General features: G+C 38.1%; 1 protein-coding gene across 4 annotated transcripts in view; it reads left to right on the forward strand.

The window, feature by feature from the left end:
* The window catches only part of COL11A1 (collagen type XI alpha 1 chain), a 228,180-nt gene that overhangs the window by 197,257 nt on the left and 14,120 nt on the right, over positions 1-16,803 (forward strand). For all 4 annotated transcript variants that reach the window (XM_077823830.1, XM_077823832.1, XM_077823829.1 and 1 more), the window contains 4 exons: positions 902-955; positions 12,114-12,167; positions 12,737-12,844; positions 12,932-12,985. In XM_077823830.1, the coding sequence (XP_077679956.1) occupies positions 902-955; positions 12,114-12,167; positions 12,737-12,844; positions 12,932-12,985 (270 nt within the window). The remainder of the gene's footprint in view (positions 1-901; positions 956-12,113; positions 12,168-12,736; positions 12,845-12,931; positions 12,986-16,803) is intronic.

Genomic DNA, 16,803 nt, shown 5'->3' on the forward strand with positions numbered 1-16,803 from the left:
CTGGTTTCATTTTTTATTTGCATAGACATAGCTCAGAGTTTAGAATCAAGCCCAGTGGTTTTTTTTTTTAATGTTACCTTATTTCCTATATTATTTAATTAGAGGTTTCCTACATGTGTTTTTGTTTGTTCATTTTTTGGTGCTAAAGATTTGTTCTGGTCAACACTATAGATTTGCAGAATTTTTTAAAAAACTAAGTGCCAAGACAAAAAAAAAAGTAATGCAGTATTACATCTCTTTGGGATACTCATATTAATTTGTTGAACTTGATTTGGCCCTGGTTATAATTCTAGTGATTTCAGTGGAATTACATCAGTGATGAAATTAATCCTTCATTTTTAAAAATTCATTTTTATAATAAGTATCACTTACCATGAAATGTTTGCTTTTATATAAAAAGCAACAAAAGCAGTTGAATTATAATGAAAGCGAATATGAAATTATCAGTGGTGCCTAGTTCAGTAACAACCTGATCTGCTTCATCACTGTAGAAACCTGCACATGGGTGAAGACAATTGAAACACATAACCACATTTTTAGTTGAATCAGACAGTACGCTAACATATTATGCCTTATATTGTTCTTTGTACAGCCACTTTTTGGCTTGGGATGCTTTGCTATTGCTAAAGGAGCAAAACAACAGTACAATTTTGTCTTGTTCAGTAACATGAGCAGGTAACACTCTAAACAGGATCCAGATCCAGAAAAGAGCTTTGTGGAGTAAGGAAGTGTCATTTTTACCCACTTGTCTGATCTTAAGGCACTTTAAGATTGTCCAATGAAAGGCACTGTAGTATTGCAAAATATATTTGTTGTTTTTAAGAAAGTCAATAACCTTTGCTCTTCAATGACATTCACCAAGATTCCATGAAATAGTAATTTGGGTCATTTACAATTACAGGGTCCACCAGGTCCTTCAGGGGAAGCTGGCCCACCTGGTCCTCCTGGGAAGAGAGTAAGTCTTCTCTATTTGCCTCTGTACATCTCTCTTGTCAGGACATTGTGTATTAATCAGCCCATAACAGGATTTCAGGCGCTTGTTATCAGTGTTATTACTATTTTATATGTTGTTTCTAGCTTTTAAATGTTTGGCTTTTTTTCACTCTTCAACAGCAGAAATGTGAAAAGATGATCAGGAGAGAAAGTAAAGAAAAGCAGGTGCTGAAAAAGACATTATATCTGGCTTGACTGCAGGCCACACAGCCATATCAGGGGTAGAAAAGCATCTCACTTCCCAAAATTCAGAAGGCTCAGTGTCTCCTGGGGCATGCCGGTGCAAAGACAAGAGGACCATAACTGTTGCTACAGCCCATAATAGTGTGTAGCCTGTCCACAGATGGAAAGCTTCAATGTCCAATGTAGAGAGGGGAAGAAATGGGTCTAGAGCCCTGCCCCCTCTCTGTGAATATTAGCAGGGAGCAGTCCTTGCACTTGAGAGAGTGCAGGGGCTGCAGTTGTGGGAAGTCTATATGCTGAGGGGAAGAGGAGGAAACACCTTACAGCTACTCACCTCCATGGGTCATCACAGTCTGGCCAGAATGGGTACAGAAGCCATAATAAAAGACAGTGTTTGTGTAACATTTTCTGAGAGCTAAGAGGAGTTTCTGTAGTCAGCACAGCAAACTATTGTGTTTTTAGTTCTTGATGTAATATTAACTTCTTTTCTTTCAACTCTGACATAATCTGCTGCAATTCTGGGAAGATAATCATATTTTTGGAAGATGTAAACTGTCTGAATACTCATAAGCTAAAGGAAAAACTCTCCAGAAAGAACAAATGGGAATCGGAAAGTTTTCCCTACTGCTGCTGAGGTTGCTGCATGGTACAGGAGTTACTAAAATTAGGATGGTTTAATATCTTTTATTTTTCTTGACTGTTAACACACTTTCATGAAAGTCACACATTTTTGTGACATTCAAGCAATTTTTGAATGGCCCTGAAACGTTACAGTGGTGTAGGTGAGACCAGCACCAGCTGTTTTAATTCATGCTGGGGCTGGACAAATTTCAAGAACCATAACCTGATGGGCCCCTTCTTGCTAACACTGAGCAGAACATAAGACACAAGGGACAGTCAATCTCATATATCCTTATCTCAGAATGGCCTTATTTCCATTTCCCAAACGTGTTACTTCCTGAGAAAGTAAGAAACAACTTTCAGAGGTAGCATTTTTTCCCCTGCAGTAGAAATGAGAATCAGTATAATTTCAGCTGAATCAGTTTTAAAAAAACCTAATGTCAATGAATTCAGTGAATTTCCCAGTGCTGCAGAAACCTAAAGGACCAGGGTGCTACAAATAGTATTCTCTTAAATGGTTAAAATAATGTTAATCCTTTTTTCCCATATTTGAAAAATCTACATTCAAGTATACTATTGGATAAACTCTGCCAGCACACCAATGTAGAGTCACCCATTTGGAACTGAATATTATGCAGCTGGTATTCTCAGACACGCTGTGTAGGAGATCTGTGAGTACAGAAAAATATTGCAGATGTCAAAAATGCCTAAAGGCTGATGTTAAAAGGGTAACACAAGACATTGTGCTTCAGGGCATCTGCCATCACCAACTGGGGACAGAAAGAAATTGCACAAATTTGCCAGGTGCATAAGGATGGGGGAAGTAAGATATGACCTTCCCTCTGAAGCAAAATATTGGACAAGGTGGCTGAATAGATTATCCATTATGGTGCCTCCAACAGTGTAATGTGTGTAAATAGCTCCACACTTAGAGTTATTGAAGAGATCTTAGGTTTTTATCATCTGATACAAAATAAGAACTTCAGCAAAGTTTCTGTGCTTTAAAATCCATTTCTGTAACATATGAAGTTATCCTATCATTCCTGATCTTTGAAGCTTCACAAGACTTACAAATGCAGCTAATAGAAAGAAACCTGTAAATGTTATACTTGCAGAACTGCTGTAGACGCATCAACCATTAGGTCTGCCTCAGAAAGCAATTAGATGCAGTTTGTACACTGAATAAAAGGATGGTATCTTTAAACGTAAACTGAAACCTGCTTTAAAAAATTAGTTAAATTGATCTATTTAATAGGCTTGAGTGAACTGACATGCTTAATTAGTTTTATCTATTTGCACCAATTTACAGCACATTTATAATTCTTCAGATGATTATGGTAGGATTAGAAATCTTATCACAAGAACTGGAATATGGCTTGATTGAATATTAACATGTTTGTTCTACTCCAAATTACAACTTCCTGCTTTATTACAGTGAAAGACTGTTGCTTACTCTCAGCAAAATAAAGATACTGTCAGATTGTGCTTAGATAAAAATGCAGAGTAAAAACACAAACTCAATCACTCCATTTCTAATTTGTGGCACTGCAAATCTCCAATTTAGTGTTCATACAAAGAACAAAATAACTATGTATTACTCTTGCCAAGTAATCACATTCTTGAATTCTCTAGGAAATTACTTTGTAGCAGCAGATTCTAGATTGCATGAATATGTGAAACTTTGCTGGTTGTAAAGAATTCTATGCTGTTATACTTGAAAGAGACAATGTAGGACTTGAGGCTTTATATTTTTGTTAGCGAAACAAAACTAAAAATACCCTTTGCTAAACATAATCAGTAATACAGTAGAATCTGCTTCATCAGGAAGTGCTGGCAAATACCCTACTTTCCTGATTAGGAGGCAATGCCATTTCAGTAGTAATGCTGCTCTCTGGGAAGGTGTAGAGCTGTGGCAAGAAGACCAGCATATTACTGGAAAACAATGTTCCCTCTAATTTGTTTTTCTTTCTGTGAAATGACAAGCAATCTGAGCTTGCATTTAATATTTAAGTGTGGTTCCTTCAGCTACTCCATTTACATACTCTCATTCTTTATTCATCACTCTCACCCATTATCCTTCTTTGGCCTCCCTTTCCCAATATTCCTTTAGTCCCCCTTCCTCAATCAATCCCTCCCCACTCAACCACTCATTCACATCTATGCATAGTCTTATATGGCCCTATGACAGGTTTATCTCAGCATCTTGCTCTCACTCAGGCTCTCTCCTCTTCTTATATTTTCTTTCTGCCTCCCGCATCTCCTCCTTTTGCCTTTCAGTCACAGTCTTCTATTTGCAAATCCCTTCCCTGCCTTTTCTCCTCATTTATTTCCCCAAATCACTTCTGTCACTGCCCCGAAATCACTTATTGCTGCTGCTGCTGCCTCTCCGTCCAAATCAAACACTGCCCCCCATTCATCCAAAATCAATTAGTGTAGGTCAGATATGAAAACAAACATAGATATCCCCCACTCCGCTTTTATGAAACTCTTTATTCCAGAATGCCTGGTGTTCCCTGTTGCATGAACATGTTTTCTTTCTGCTGAAAAAAACTGATGCATAGGGATTTACCTGAATCTGATTTCTCCGTTCAGTCATGGTAAATCATGCTCATGAGATGACTTTAGGGTTTCTCAGTTTGGGAAAATCTGGATCCTAATATTATCAGTTCTAAATTGGTTCCCTAGGAGATGCCCCAGTTAAACAGCTCCCAAATACCTTGGGCAAGGACATATTCAAAAAGATGGGTTTTCCATTGTGTCCTAGAAGACTTCAGCTCCTGATTTCTGGTTGTAGGGAGCTCCAAATGTAGGGCCAGCTGCTGTGAATTTCAGCCTGGGAATTATCTGCCTTGGGGGGATGTGAAGGGCAAGGCAGTTACAGAAAATAATTGGTACTAGTATAACCCACACACCTTCTGGGTGTGGTGTTCTGACCCATCTAGTGTCACTGAGATCACTTAGAGAGAGAGAGAGAGAGAGAAACAGATTAATGAGCCTTCTCTATAGCCTTAGCTAAATGCCAGTTGGCTTTTAGCTTATGCAGTAGAGGCTCATGCACTAAGCTCCAGAGGCCCCAGGTTTGATCCTGCCTGCTGACGACCAGGGTCTGTCGGTGTTACACTAGCACACTAAAGCCTTTGATGTTCAGAATCGGCACAGTGAACTGAATCTGGAATAGAGCAGCTAGCCAGTGCAATGTTTGGAGCACCGGTGTGGTGTGCTGTTTCTGAGCAATATGTATTAAGAAGTGTGCAGCAACATGATGTGACAGCTGAAGATCCCTAGATTTTTGTGGGCAGTCCCAGGAAAAGTGCATCACACTATTCTAGCATGGACACAATGAAGGTCTGGTTCACTTTGGTCACGTCTTTCCCAGAAGAAAGTGTGCAGTCTATGGCTGACCAAAAATGGAAGATTCTAAGCGAGTGTCCTAGTTAATACACTCAAACGCACATTAAAGTTACTTTTCTGAGTTCAACTATAGAGGTATATATCACTATGCAGTTCTGAACAGCTTCAGGTAGAGTAGCTGTTTTTATGAGACAGCAGTGTGTCTTCAGAACTAAATACTACATTTAAACTTATTTTCACAATACCAATACTCTATATTTACTAAGTTAACTAACCACCATTTCATTTTTAAGAACATTTTGTGGCAGTACACTGATTGTGGCAGTCATCTACATAGTTTGTAAAAATGATTAAATTAGTTCTTGAATACATTAATAATGATCTAAATAAATTTTAAAAAGCAACTAATCTGTTATAGGGCTCTAATTTTCATAACTGTATGCATTTATCAAATCAGATAAATGTATGTTCAGAAATCTTCACACATTTAAACGGTTATTGTGCAAGCAATCACAGTAATTGTGCATGAAAATCTTTCATGAATTTTTGGACACACTGCTTAGAAAATTAGAGACATCAGCTCTAGCAATGGAAACATTCAGTTACAGCAACTTCATGGTTTGAATGGCCAGATTTTCCGGTTTGCCAAGATTATGCACAACAAGAGAGGAGTGAGGCAAGCTATCTGCCCTAAAATATCAGTTGATTAAAAGTCATACCTATTCAATATATTTTTAATAAAGGATTCAATATTGACTTAGTTCTGCTTCTGTTGAATCCAATGACAATGCTGAGTCCTTTTGGAAATCCCATCCAATGAGACTTTGCACAATATGCAATACAGAATTGTTACACACCCTCTTTATTTTTATAATCCAGGGACATTTAGTTGACAAACTAAGTTTTATTCAGTGTAAATTGCTTCCCTGTTTATAGGTTTTACTAAGAAATTTGATTATAATTAAAAACCTGGGGAAGAATTATCAAACATATATGGGGAAAATCAGTTTAAACACCTATTTTTAAAAAAAGAACAATCTCAAATTCTCAGGCTCTAAAGAGGAATGGAAGTATTTCCAAAATGAAAGGTGTGTGTCCAAAAATATTTTCTACTGTTCCTTAGGCAAGCCCAGAGTAGTGAGCGACCATGGTATGAACATAGGAGAATAGCCTAATTATTATTTAAGGTAGAAAGAAACTTAAGTTGTAATTTTTCCAATATGTATATTCTTCTCAGTTTTGTGATATTTTGGTGTACATTTCTCAAGGTACTAGTAGATTGGACAAATTGTGCCATTAAAAGCATGCATCTGTTAGTCTATAAGGTGCCACAGGACTCTTTGCCGCTTTTATAGATCCAGACTAACATGGCTACCCCTCTGATAATTAAAAGCATAGCATTTTAATGCTGAAACAATCATTCTAGCTGTATAAATCCAAGAGCAGTTTCATATCCTCTTACTGAAAGGAGCTTAGCAGCAGCTACATAAAATATTTCAGAGCATTATATTTTTCTATTCAGTCACTGTAGCCTACATGATGAAAATAAACAGAATTTTTAAGAAATAGATTTCATGATGCAAATAGAAATGTACGCTAAGTGGTTGAGGCAGGGATTAATATTTTAGCAGAATCAGGCCCTGATTCAAATAAGCATTTAAGAATGTGCTGAACTTTAAGCATGTGCTTAAGTTCCATTGAAGTGTAGGGGACTTAAGCATGTGCTTAGGTGCTTTTCTGAAGAGAAATGGATTTAAGCACCTGGTTAAGTACTTCCCTGAAAAAGGGCCTCAAAGAGGCAGTAATAACTTACTGTATATTTTACATATCTGCTCTATTTATTTATTTATTTTAATGTATAAGGACACCCCCAACTAAAGACCTTCAGCAGAGGCAGCTTAGTAGACATGCCCAGTCACTGCTCCGGACACACCTCCACACCTGCAGTCACCATTTACTGTATGAATGGTACCCAACCCTTGTGGAGGGGATACTGTGGCTACTTTTTCTCCTACCATCAGGAACTTCTGACAGGGTTTATCCTGATGGAAGTCAGCCCACACTCTCTGATACATGCTCCCTCTTTGCTTCACTGAGTTTCCCCATCTGTAAAATGAGGATAATAAAACTGTCTTTCACTGCAGGTGTGTGGGGAGAATCAGTTAATGTTTGTAAAATGCTTTGAAGATGAAAAGTACTTCATAATGCTAATTATTCTTATGTGGCGACCAAGGACGTACTAAATTATCATGGACAGTAAGAGTTTTGCCGCCCAACCTCTGCTTTTTGTTGGGTTGGGGCCACCAACATTTTCTTTTAAACCTTGTGTTTCCAAAGAGATGCATTGTTTTTCAGCTTCACTATTTCAATTAAAGATAGTGGGGTAAAGTCATTAGGTAGAAAGTCCACAAAAATTAACAGATACATGGTTGGTAAGCCAAAATGGTGACAAGCTGAAAATCTGAAAGGAAGCTAAGTATCTAATTGTTCAGAATCTGGGTTTGGACCTTTATCTAATTTCCAGAAAATCAATCAGTGATTAAACCATGGCAGTATATTGTTGATTCCAAAATAAATTCTTTAGTGAGCACATACAGATTCTGCAATGTTGCACCAGCTGCTTCCCATACTATCTGATCTGAATTCATTGATTTTGTCTGATGAAGTTTAAAAAGGAAGGGAGAAAGGATACCACTGAATAATGGAATGCTAACTTTCCATTACTTCCTTAAAAGACAAGTGGTATTTAGACTCAGTAACAATTAAAGCAGGCAGACTGAACTGGGACTCTCAAGCAGTGAGTGTTTTTTTTTTCTTAGTCTCCTTTCAGCTTTTTACTGAAACAGTTTGGGGGCATTTTTCAGCCCTATGTCAACTCACATTCTGATATATTAGCTTTATGGGTATGAAGTAGGTGCCTGGATCACTTGCAGCTAAAACTCCATGCATCACTCTAAAAATGTATGGGTAAAAGCTTAAAGAAAAGTAGGAAAGTCAGCATAAGATTTAGCCATATTTTTGTTCAAAACTAGAATGCATACAGCCTGCTTTTCAAAAGATAATAGATTTAGATGGTATGTGGTAGCAGGCTTCTGACATTTGAAAATCAGAAACCAAGGTAACTGCTTGGTCAGTTGGACCCTTTTACATGTCACTTTCAATCATATGCAGAATGTTGGAAAAAATGTAGGTTTTTTTTTCCCCATTGTGAGTATAGCATATTGCTGCTTCATCAGGATGGCCATTGCACTTGAAAATGAAGCTGAGTTCCTCTCTTTCCCTTGAGTAAAAATACACAGAAGGTATTCTGAACATAACAAATTGCTGAACAGTGGTTATGTGTCATGAAAATAATTAATGGTGCTGTCTTCACTAAGAAACATATTTCAATTAGATGACTGATGATTGTGAATAGAATTTTTTAAATTATTATAAGGAAATTCTGAAGCAGAAAAAATGCAGACAAGAAAATCCACATACAATGTTCATATACCATCAAAACGGAGAAAAGTTTCTTTTCGGAGGCATGTGCTTCGGAGGCATGTGTGGAATGTAACTGACAATACGTCCACTTCGAAGCATAGCATAAAATCATAAACATTACTGTGATAGCTGGCGGGAAAATGGCATTAATTTTAAGTTGTTATTGAGAACTTTTATGTCAGTTAAAATTTACCATACACTACAACAATTCAAGCTCGGGAAAGTAAGATAAATAACAATTAGCAGTCTTCTTCTGCAGAAGCACCATCTGTTCCATGCCAGCAATCAGAGTCTGTTAGAAAGCGCTGTTCATTTAGCCACTTTGTGCTTGATGCAGCGTTAGCATTGTTTGATAATGAATTCACCCCCTTTGTTTAGCAATCATGATTCATTGTATTTATAATTTAGCGATCACAGTGTTTTTAGCTCTGCTAATTGATTTTGCAGCTGTGTGCTTAGATTATTCAGGGAACATACTTCTCAAGGAAGTACTACTGCACTCAACTCCTTTCAGCTTCTCCAACTGAAAAGGGTTGGTTTTAACCTTTTTAGGAATTAAGCAAAAATGACTATCAAGTGGTAAAGAGAATGAATGTGTGAATTAGCTCATAATAGAGAAAATCTTCCTGTCCCTAAAATGTTTCTAAGTGCATTTATATTCCCGCTAATAATTTTTACTTATGATCATCTTAAACTATGACCTTTTCAGCTCTTGGTAGCTAAGCATTGTTGGACATGGGACCTGAAAAAAATAAATATAAACCAGATGTTGTTGTTGCTACCAGGTGGTGGTGGTGGAGACACTATATATTCCTCCTATTCCTTGGAGTTAGTACCAAACTGGGCCTTAGGTTATTGTTAGGGAGCACTGTGCTGCTACTATGCAAAACTGAGGCAGCGGTTATTACAAAAATCCCACAGCATTTTTCACAAGAGTAGATAGTGTTAACCACAATGAGTGGCCAACATCCAATTTGGGTAATTTAATTCTGGTTGCAGTAACTTCAGTGGGAAAGGCTTACTTCACTCCTCTTTTTAGCGGAACATTTCGTACAGTATTGCTGGAAAATAGTGGGTGCTACATTCCACCAGAAAGATGGCTTCATTTCTGTAGTGAATGAGTGATGGGTATGTACTCATGATAAATACTTGGAGCACTAGGGTAAATCAGGAGTTGCTCTAGATATGCATCGATATAATAGACAGCATAATGTATCAAGCTGTGAAAACAGCTCAGGCCAAATTCAGCCATAGTATAAGTAGGCTTTAGTTAAGTTAAATTGAGGTGTGATGTCTGTCATAGTTCAGGGCAACTGCACCTATATTTCTTCCTCCCTTCCACCCATCTGGCCCAGCAAGGGCAACCATTCTCAGTTTACAGCTCCTCAACCATCACCTCCGTTGGGCAGAGACCCATGTCTCTCTCTCACTCCTTACTGTGGTTTTTCCAGGTTGTACAGTTCCTTTCTTCACTGTTATTCCCAGCAAGCCAGGTGGTCTAAATTGCCAGCATCTACATATTGCTTTCTCTCCAGAGGATATAAACAGCATAATTGTCCACAGTTATAAGTTACCACACTGCCCTTTCTAAGAAACCACATTTATTCTTAAGGTAAAAGCATTACAGAAAAATATATATTGAAAACAATAGAAGAACCTACTCACATGATAATCAACTTTCCAGAGATCACCCCATCTCCAATCCTGGGCTCTGTCAGGTATCGGTCCCTCCAACCCTTCTTTAAGGATTCCCCCCATTTCCTTTGTTCCATCTGTTTGCTGGACCAGGATGTCAGTTTAATCTCAGGTGATTTATCCAAAAGTCTCTTCTTTGTCTGCTAGTCACTGGAGATTCTAGATTAAGCCTTTCGAGGGGGTGATACATCTCTGGAGATGTTACAATCTGAGTGAATGTGCCAATCACTACCCCCCCCCACACACCCCACTCCAACCTCCCCCTCTCTCTCCCCCCCCCCCACATTTCTTAGTTCCTGGAGGATTGTGGTCAGTCTCCCCCATGGAATTACATACAATCCCTGGCACACTATGATACATAAACTTAGTCAAGTAAAATCTCCCAATGGTATTGCAGGAGATTGCCATATCTGTCACAAGACCCTGATCCAACAAAGCACTTAGGTATATGTTTAACTTTAAAACTATTCACACATTCGTAAAACTGAGAATGCCTTTGCCAATCAAGTCCTGAATTTGACCCTTTCTGAAGGATCAATCCCTGATCATTCTGAATGTAAAGGCAGAATGTAGATAGAAATTACTGGCTTTGTTCATACTGCTGAACCTTACAACCCATTTTTAACGTTTATGTATTATGGATATTAACAAACAAAGATACCCACTTATTTAAACATTTTAAGAACTAAAGGTAAGCAATTCCTATATCCTGTACTGTTCATAAAACAGATGGACATATAACTCTTACTGAGAAAGTTTTCCAGATTTCTGTTTTTTCAGCCGATGGCTATAGGCAAGAAATATCTGGCTGTAATGAAAAACTTTCTCAAGTTAAAAACTAGCCTTGTATGAAAACCATGTGGTCTTTTATCTTAAAGATTTAAGGGCATTCAAGGGGAGCCTTTTAAGTACAGTACGCTGAAGTTTCATACACAGCTTCTGTTAGTAACAGGAACTGTGTATATAAATCCCCTGAAATCAAAATTAAACTTTTTATGGTTTGGGAGCAGAAAAATATCCCTTTTTTAGTTTAAAAACTTCTTTTAAAAAATTGATGGCATTGTCTGTAGCCGGGCATAGCATTGGCATTCCCTTCTCAAGTCCCACCCATGTGGATCTACAGCTAAACCTTATCACTGTTCCACAACACTCTGCTACTGCAGCCCTGAACAAAATCCAGTGCAGAAACACCCAGATTTGCAACCTAACATTTTAGACAAATGGATATAATTTCTGTATACAGGAATTTAAAGGGTGAAGAAGTGTGTGTCCTCTCATTCTCCTTACAGTGGCACAATATAATAATACCTAGATTTTTATTGCAGTTAGTGATAGAAGTCCCATTGACTTCAGTTGGATCAGATTTAGGCACATATTCGACATGTTTGGAAATCCTACCTATAATGTTATTTGCCTTTTCTCTTAACTTTTATAAAGTTTTCCTATGTCTTTTGATATATTTATTTATGGCATTCTCTTTGCTCTGTGTTTATAAAGGGTACCCGATTTTCTATTTAATGTATTTGTCGTAAGCTCCTAATAAAATGTATGAAAATAAAAAAAGGTTTAATGGGGGGTAAGTGGGATTTTTCATTTTATGGATAAAATGGTCAAGAAATGTTTTATTTATATTACTATTAACATTCACCAAACTTATTATTCACTGATACAGAGGAAATTGTAAGAACATTTCAGATCATATTTTCACCACTTCGATATAATTTTAATATACTATAATTATGAACCAGTATTTATCTCATACCTAATACCTTTTCCTTCCTTTACAGGGCCCTCCTGGAGCAGCTGGTGCTGAGGGCAGACAAGGTGAAAAAGGTGCAAAGGTAATAAATATAAGAACATCTGTTCCAAACAGTGAAATACAAAAACCATTCCAAAAACTAAATCATGCTTTTTCTAAGCTATTTATTCTACATATAGTGTGTGATATTTTAAACTTACCAAAGTAATCACAGTTAAGTTGTAAATAACTCAGCTTAAAGGGTTATATAAGTTATAAGTTGTGAAATTCCTTTGCTTCACTTTTGCTGCACAATAATTCATTTGTGTTTAATGCAGTGCAGAGGCATCCCTCTGGAAAGAAGCTTCTAGAGATATTTGATGGGTTGCTGTGTGCATTGCTCACAAATGGAAGGCCAGGTCATCTCGCTAGTGCAGAAAAGATGGGGCGAACATGGTCATGTCCCTCCCATAAACTTTAGTGCAGGTTATCATAGTTATCAGTCAGGGGCCAAGGCTGCCCTGAGGGGAACAGATTCAGACTGCGATCATCTCTTGGAAAAGGGTGTGAAAAGCTCGTTGTGTCCTCTGTCTCACTTATGCACCCATACCGAGCCATGGATAATCAACTCCATTAATGATCTGATCTGATCTGATATGTGCTTCCTTGTAGGGTGAACCTGGTTCAGAAGGTGCACCTGGAAAAACAGGACCAGTTGGTCCTCAGGGACCTTCAGGAAAACCTGGTCCAGAGGGTCTCCGTGGTATTCCTGGCCCTGTGGTGAGTTCATTGAGTATATAGCAAGATTTTTATCTTTTTTTTATCTTGTGTATCCACTTTTTAAGGGATCTTAATTGTTTCTAATAGGGAGAACAAGGACTACCTGGAGCACCAGGTCAGGACGGACCACCTGGTCCTATGGTGAGTATCCTTCCTTCCTTCCAATGTTATGTCAAAGAGAAAAGTCCTTAAAAATGTACCATTAAGGTCTCCATATATGTTCAGGGGAACTGATTGTACAAATCGGTGGTTACAAGGCTTGTATCCTTCTGTGTTTGAAAATATTGAGTCCCTGCTTTACAACAGCTTTATCCAGTTATAGAAATTAGCAACTGCATTGGAATCAGTGGAGTTACATTGGCATAAGACTGGAGTAACGCAACGGGGTATCAATCCCTTCAATCCTCTGGCCAATATTAGAATAAAAACCAACATATACAAGTACAAGAATGTGTACTATCCAGAAATGTGTTTGTCTCCAAACAAACACTAGTGAATATAAGGCCTTATGGCCTTTATAACAGAAAAAAAATAATCCTGTTAAAAGAACATTTCCTTGGCATTGGTGATTTCACTGCAGCCTTTGCTGGTAATTGAGGTCATGTAGGTACATGTAATTCCTAAAGGGTCTGACTAATCACTGAAACTCAAGAACATTCAGAATTAGTATCAGAGGGATGGTGAGAAAGATCTATACCTAACCAGACTTCAGGATGGGTTTCCTAGCAAGGCAGAGCCATACTCCATCTTTAATTCACTATTCCTTTCCTCAAGAAATAGTTTATGGTTGAGGTTTTCAAAGGGTCTTGAGGGAATTAGACATCTAACTGCTATTGAAAGTCAATGGGTGTTGGACACCAAAGTCCTGTAGGGCCCTTTAAAATCTCATCCTAAAAAGCTGTCTCAAAGAGGTCAAAGATGAGGGGTGTCATCCTTAGAAACTACTCAATGCAGCTCATCAAGTCTTCATTTTTATACTGCACAGCAACCTGCATGTTGTTACATGCTTTATTTTCCCATTCTCTTTTCCATTTGGACTCTGAGCTCTTACATTACTATTTTACCTTATCCTACCCTTATCACAGCCTCAGATCCATTTTTGGGGCTGCTATAATATTTGTCCTTATTATTCCCCAAGCATTTAAGATTAAATGGAAAGATCATTTGGAATCATCTCCTACTATATAAACTGCTGCTCATGAAAAACCTAGCCAAAGCAAAAACTGCACTCCTGCACAGTGCATTGTTGGGGGAAACCTACAGGTCTTTGTAGCTTGCTACAAAGTTGTGTTTCATGATGAATTGTTGTGTTAACTCTTTAGTTAATTCTCAGAATATGCATTCTGTTTTATTGTTACTTCAGAGCAGTTTATTAGTCATCAAACTATGTTTTGTGACTATAATATTGATATGGCTGTAAAGCAAGGAACTAATACTTCACAAATTAATTCATACTCTAGCCCAATCACCACAACCACAGGAAATGTTTAAAAAATGTTTGGCTGCTGCTGAGTGGTATTTAATACTCCTTTATCTCTTAAAAGTGGCTCAATGGCCAAATGAATATTACTGCACATGAATAATGAAGGCCAAAGGAAACGAAGCATATAGAAGTCCTAGAAGTCAGTGGAAGTAGTGGCATAATTTTCTTAATAAGTCCTTCATGAGGAATAGAAAAACTAACATGATGAGCAGTAAGTTATTGCTGTTCTCAATCCAGGCTTTTATTACATATACATTTTAAATCTACAATACCTGGCCAGATGGTTCGGATCTTTGCAGCTAAGCAAAGGTGATCTAGCTATAAGAGAGGTCTCAGGTCTCTCACTTGCCAAAATAGTTGAGCTGAGATTCATCTGGATTGACTAGAATGCATTATATTAGCCCACTCTGCAGTCCTATAAATAATCTGATTTGTTATTAACCCCTCTGAGAATGGGTACAGACATCTGCAAGGTGGGAAGGGAGAAAGTTGGTGCGTTTCAAGAGAGAAAATGGCCCCGGGCAGACTGAAAGATTGGAAGTTTTGAGGACTTGCTCTGGATAAGGCTTTTAGTTGGGAAGAAGTTCTAGAAGGTCTGCCTCTGAGGTGATGCTGCTCAGATGTCAGGAGGAGGTAATAAATATTCTGATGCTGAACAGAAGGCATTTAATACATTTCTAGGATGACACGTTAGGGATAAAGGCTTTGAAATAGAACATGGACACAGTCATGGTTGAGTGAAATGGAAGAGCAAGTGTCAGGTTCTCAAATGACACACAAGGGTATGTTCTTCTGCTGTCACACATTAAATAAAAGGAACTGTTTCTTTTGTTGCTGGAAGTTTTAACTGGTGCTGATGTGCACAGTGACACAACCACAGCACGTCAAGATGCTGGCGCCGTAAGGGGTAAATTCATTCTCTTCTTTTATTGCAAATGGCGTGGTTCAACCGTGCATAGGTGATAAGGGTCAGAAGGCCGGAGGAATCTTCCTGTACCCTCTTCTCCCCTCATGGCCTGGCAGGGATAGGTACCCCTACATAGGAAGTAGCTTCTGCAGATTTACTATACAGCTGCTCCACACATCCTTTGTGAAAAGGATTCCTGCCCCACTTCCCTCTCACTTCTGAAGCCAGGTACTGAGGGTTGGGTTTTAGCTAAAACAGCTGCAGAGCATATCATCAGGTTCTCACAGCCAATACAAATGTGGTTGAGAAAATGTGCAATTCATCATCTAAAATAAAATGCTTCCTGAATGAGTCCTTGCTAGGACTTTCACCTCTGAAACACTTTTTCACTTTCTTGTGTGTATCTTAACAAGAAGAATAGATTTTTTTTTCATTGATTGTATGGACACATTCCGGTTGACCAATATAGATTTTTGCAAATGTTCAAAACCCATGATTTTACCCTCTAAGCAAGAAAGAGCTTCAGAACATGTATTTACATTTTTTCAGGACTAGAATTGTTTCTCCCAATGGACTGTGATGCAACATGTCTATCAATCCATACATAATTTGCATTACAGTATCACTAGAGGCTCCAAGCAAGATCAGGGTCCAGTTGTGCTAGACACTGCATATATACATTACGAAGAGAGACAGCTCCTTCCTGAAGAGCTTACAATCTAATTAGATAAGACAAAGAGTGGGAGAAAGACACTATTGCTATCTCCTTTGTGCAGAGGGAGACTTGAGGCACAGAGATTAGGTGACTTGCTCAAGGTCAGACAAGAAATCTGTGGAATAGTCAGGAACTGAACCCAGATTGCCTGAGTCCCAGCACTGTTCCTTAATCAAAGAGCCATCTTTCCTCTTCTAAAACAAAAATTTACTGGTCATTGAATATCCCTTTTCACATTTAAGTAGCAAAAATGTCCGGTGGGATTTAAAATAAAATGTATAGCTAAAAGACCTGTCCTGAGGCTATTTTAAATGCCCAATTTCAATCAGAAGCAAAGTATATTAATGAGTTATATACCATTGAAAATAAGAATTCAAGATTGCCTGTTGATTAGCTAGCTCTAGTAAATCATTAGATTTACACAGCAGCATATTAAACTTTGGTTCACATCTGAAATAAAGTTCAGAGACAGCAGTTGCTGAGTTTAGGTTGCATTCCCCATGGACTGCGGTTGTGAGAAGCATGCCAAAGTAGATATGCAGCAGAGAACAACATGCTGCAGGTGAAAATGTTTGATTCTATATTCCAGAAGCTAAAAAACATATCAGACCTGTTTTCCTTTTCCCTTTTTGTTCATGAATTATGTATTTGCCTAGTCTTTTGCATCAACTGATATCCTGAAGTAGAAATGGAAAAGGTACACACTGAATAAAAATTTGTACATGAAGAGTTGTGGTACTTCTGAATCTGTGCCACATTGGAAGTGTCACTTATGACTGCTATCCATATCATAACTTCTCATATGCCCCCTGGCAGCAGGAGACTGGTAGCGATGAGATACTGGATCATTTTAG

This window comes from Eretmochelys imbricata, chromosome 8, assembly GCF_965152235.1.
Source record: "Eretmochelys imbricata isolate rEreImb1 chromosome 8, rEreImb1.hap1, whole genome shotgun sequence".
In the NCBI taxonomy this organism is placed as follows: Eukaryota; Metazoa; Chordata; order Testudines; family Cheloniidae; genus Eretmochelys; species Eretmochelys imbricata.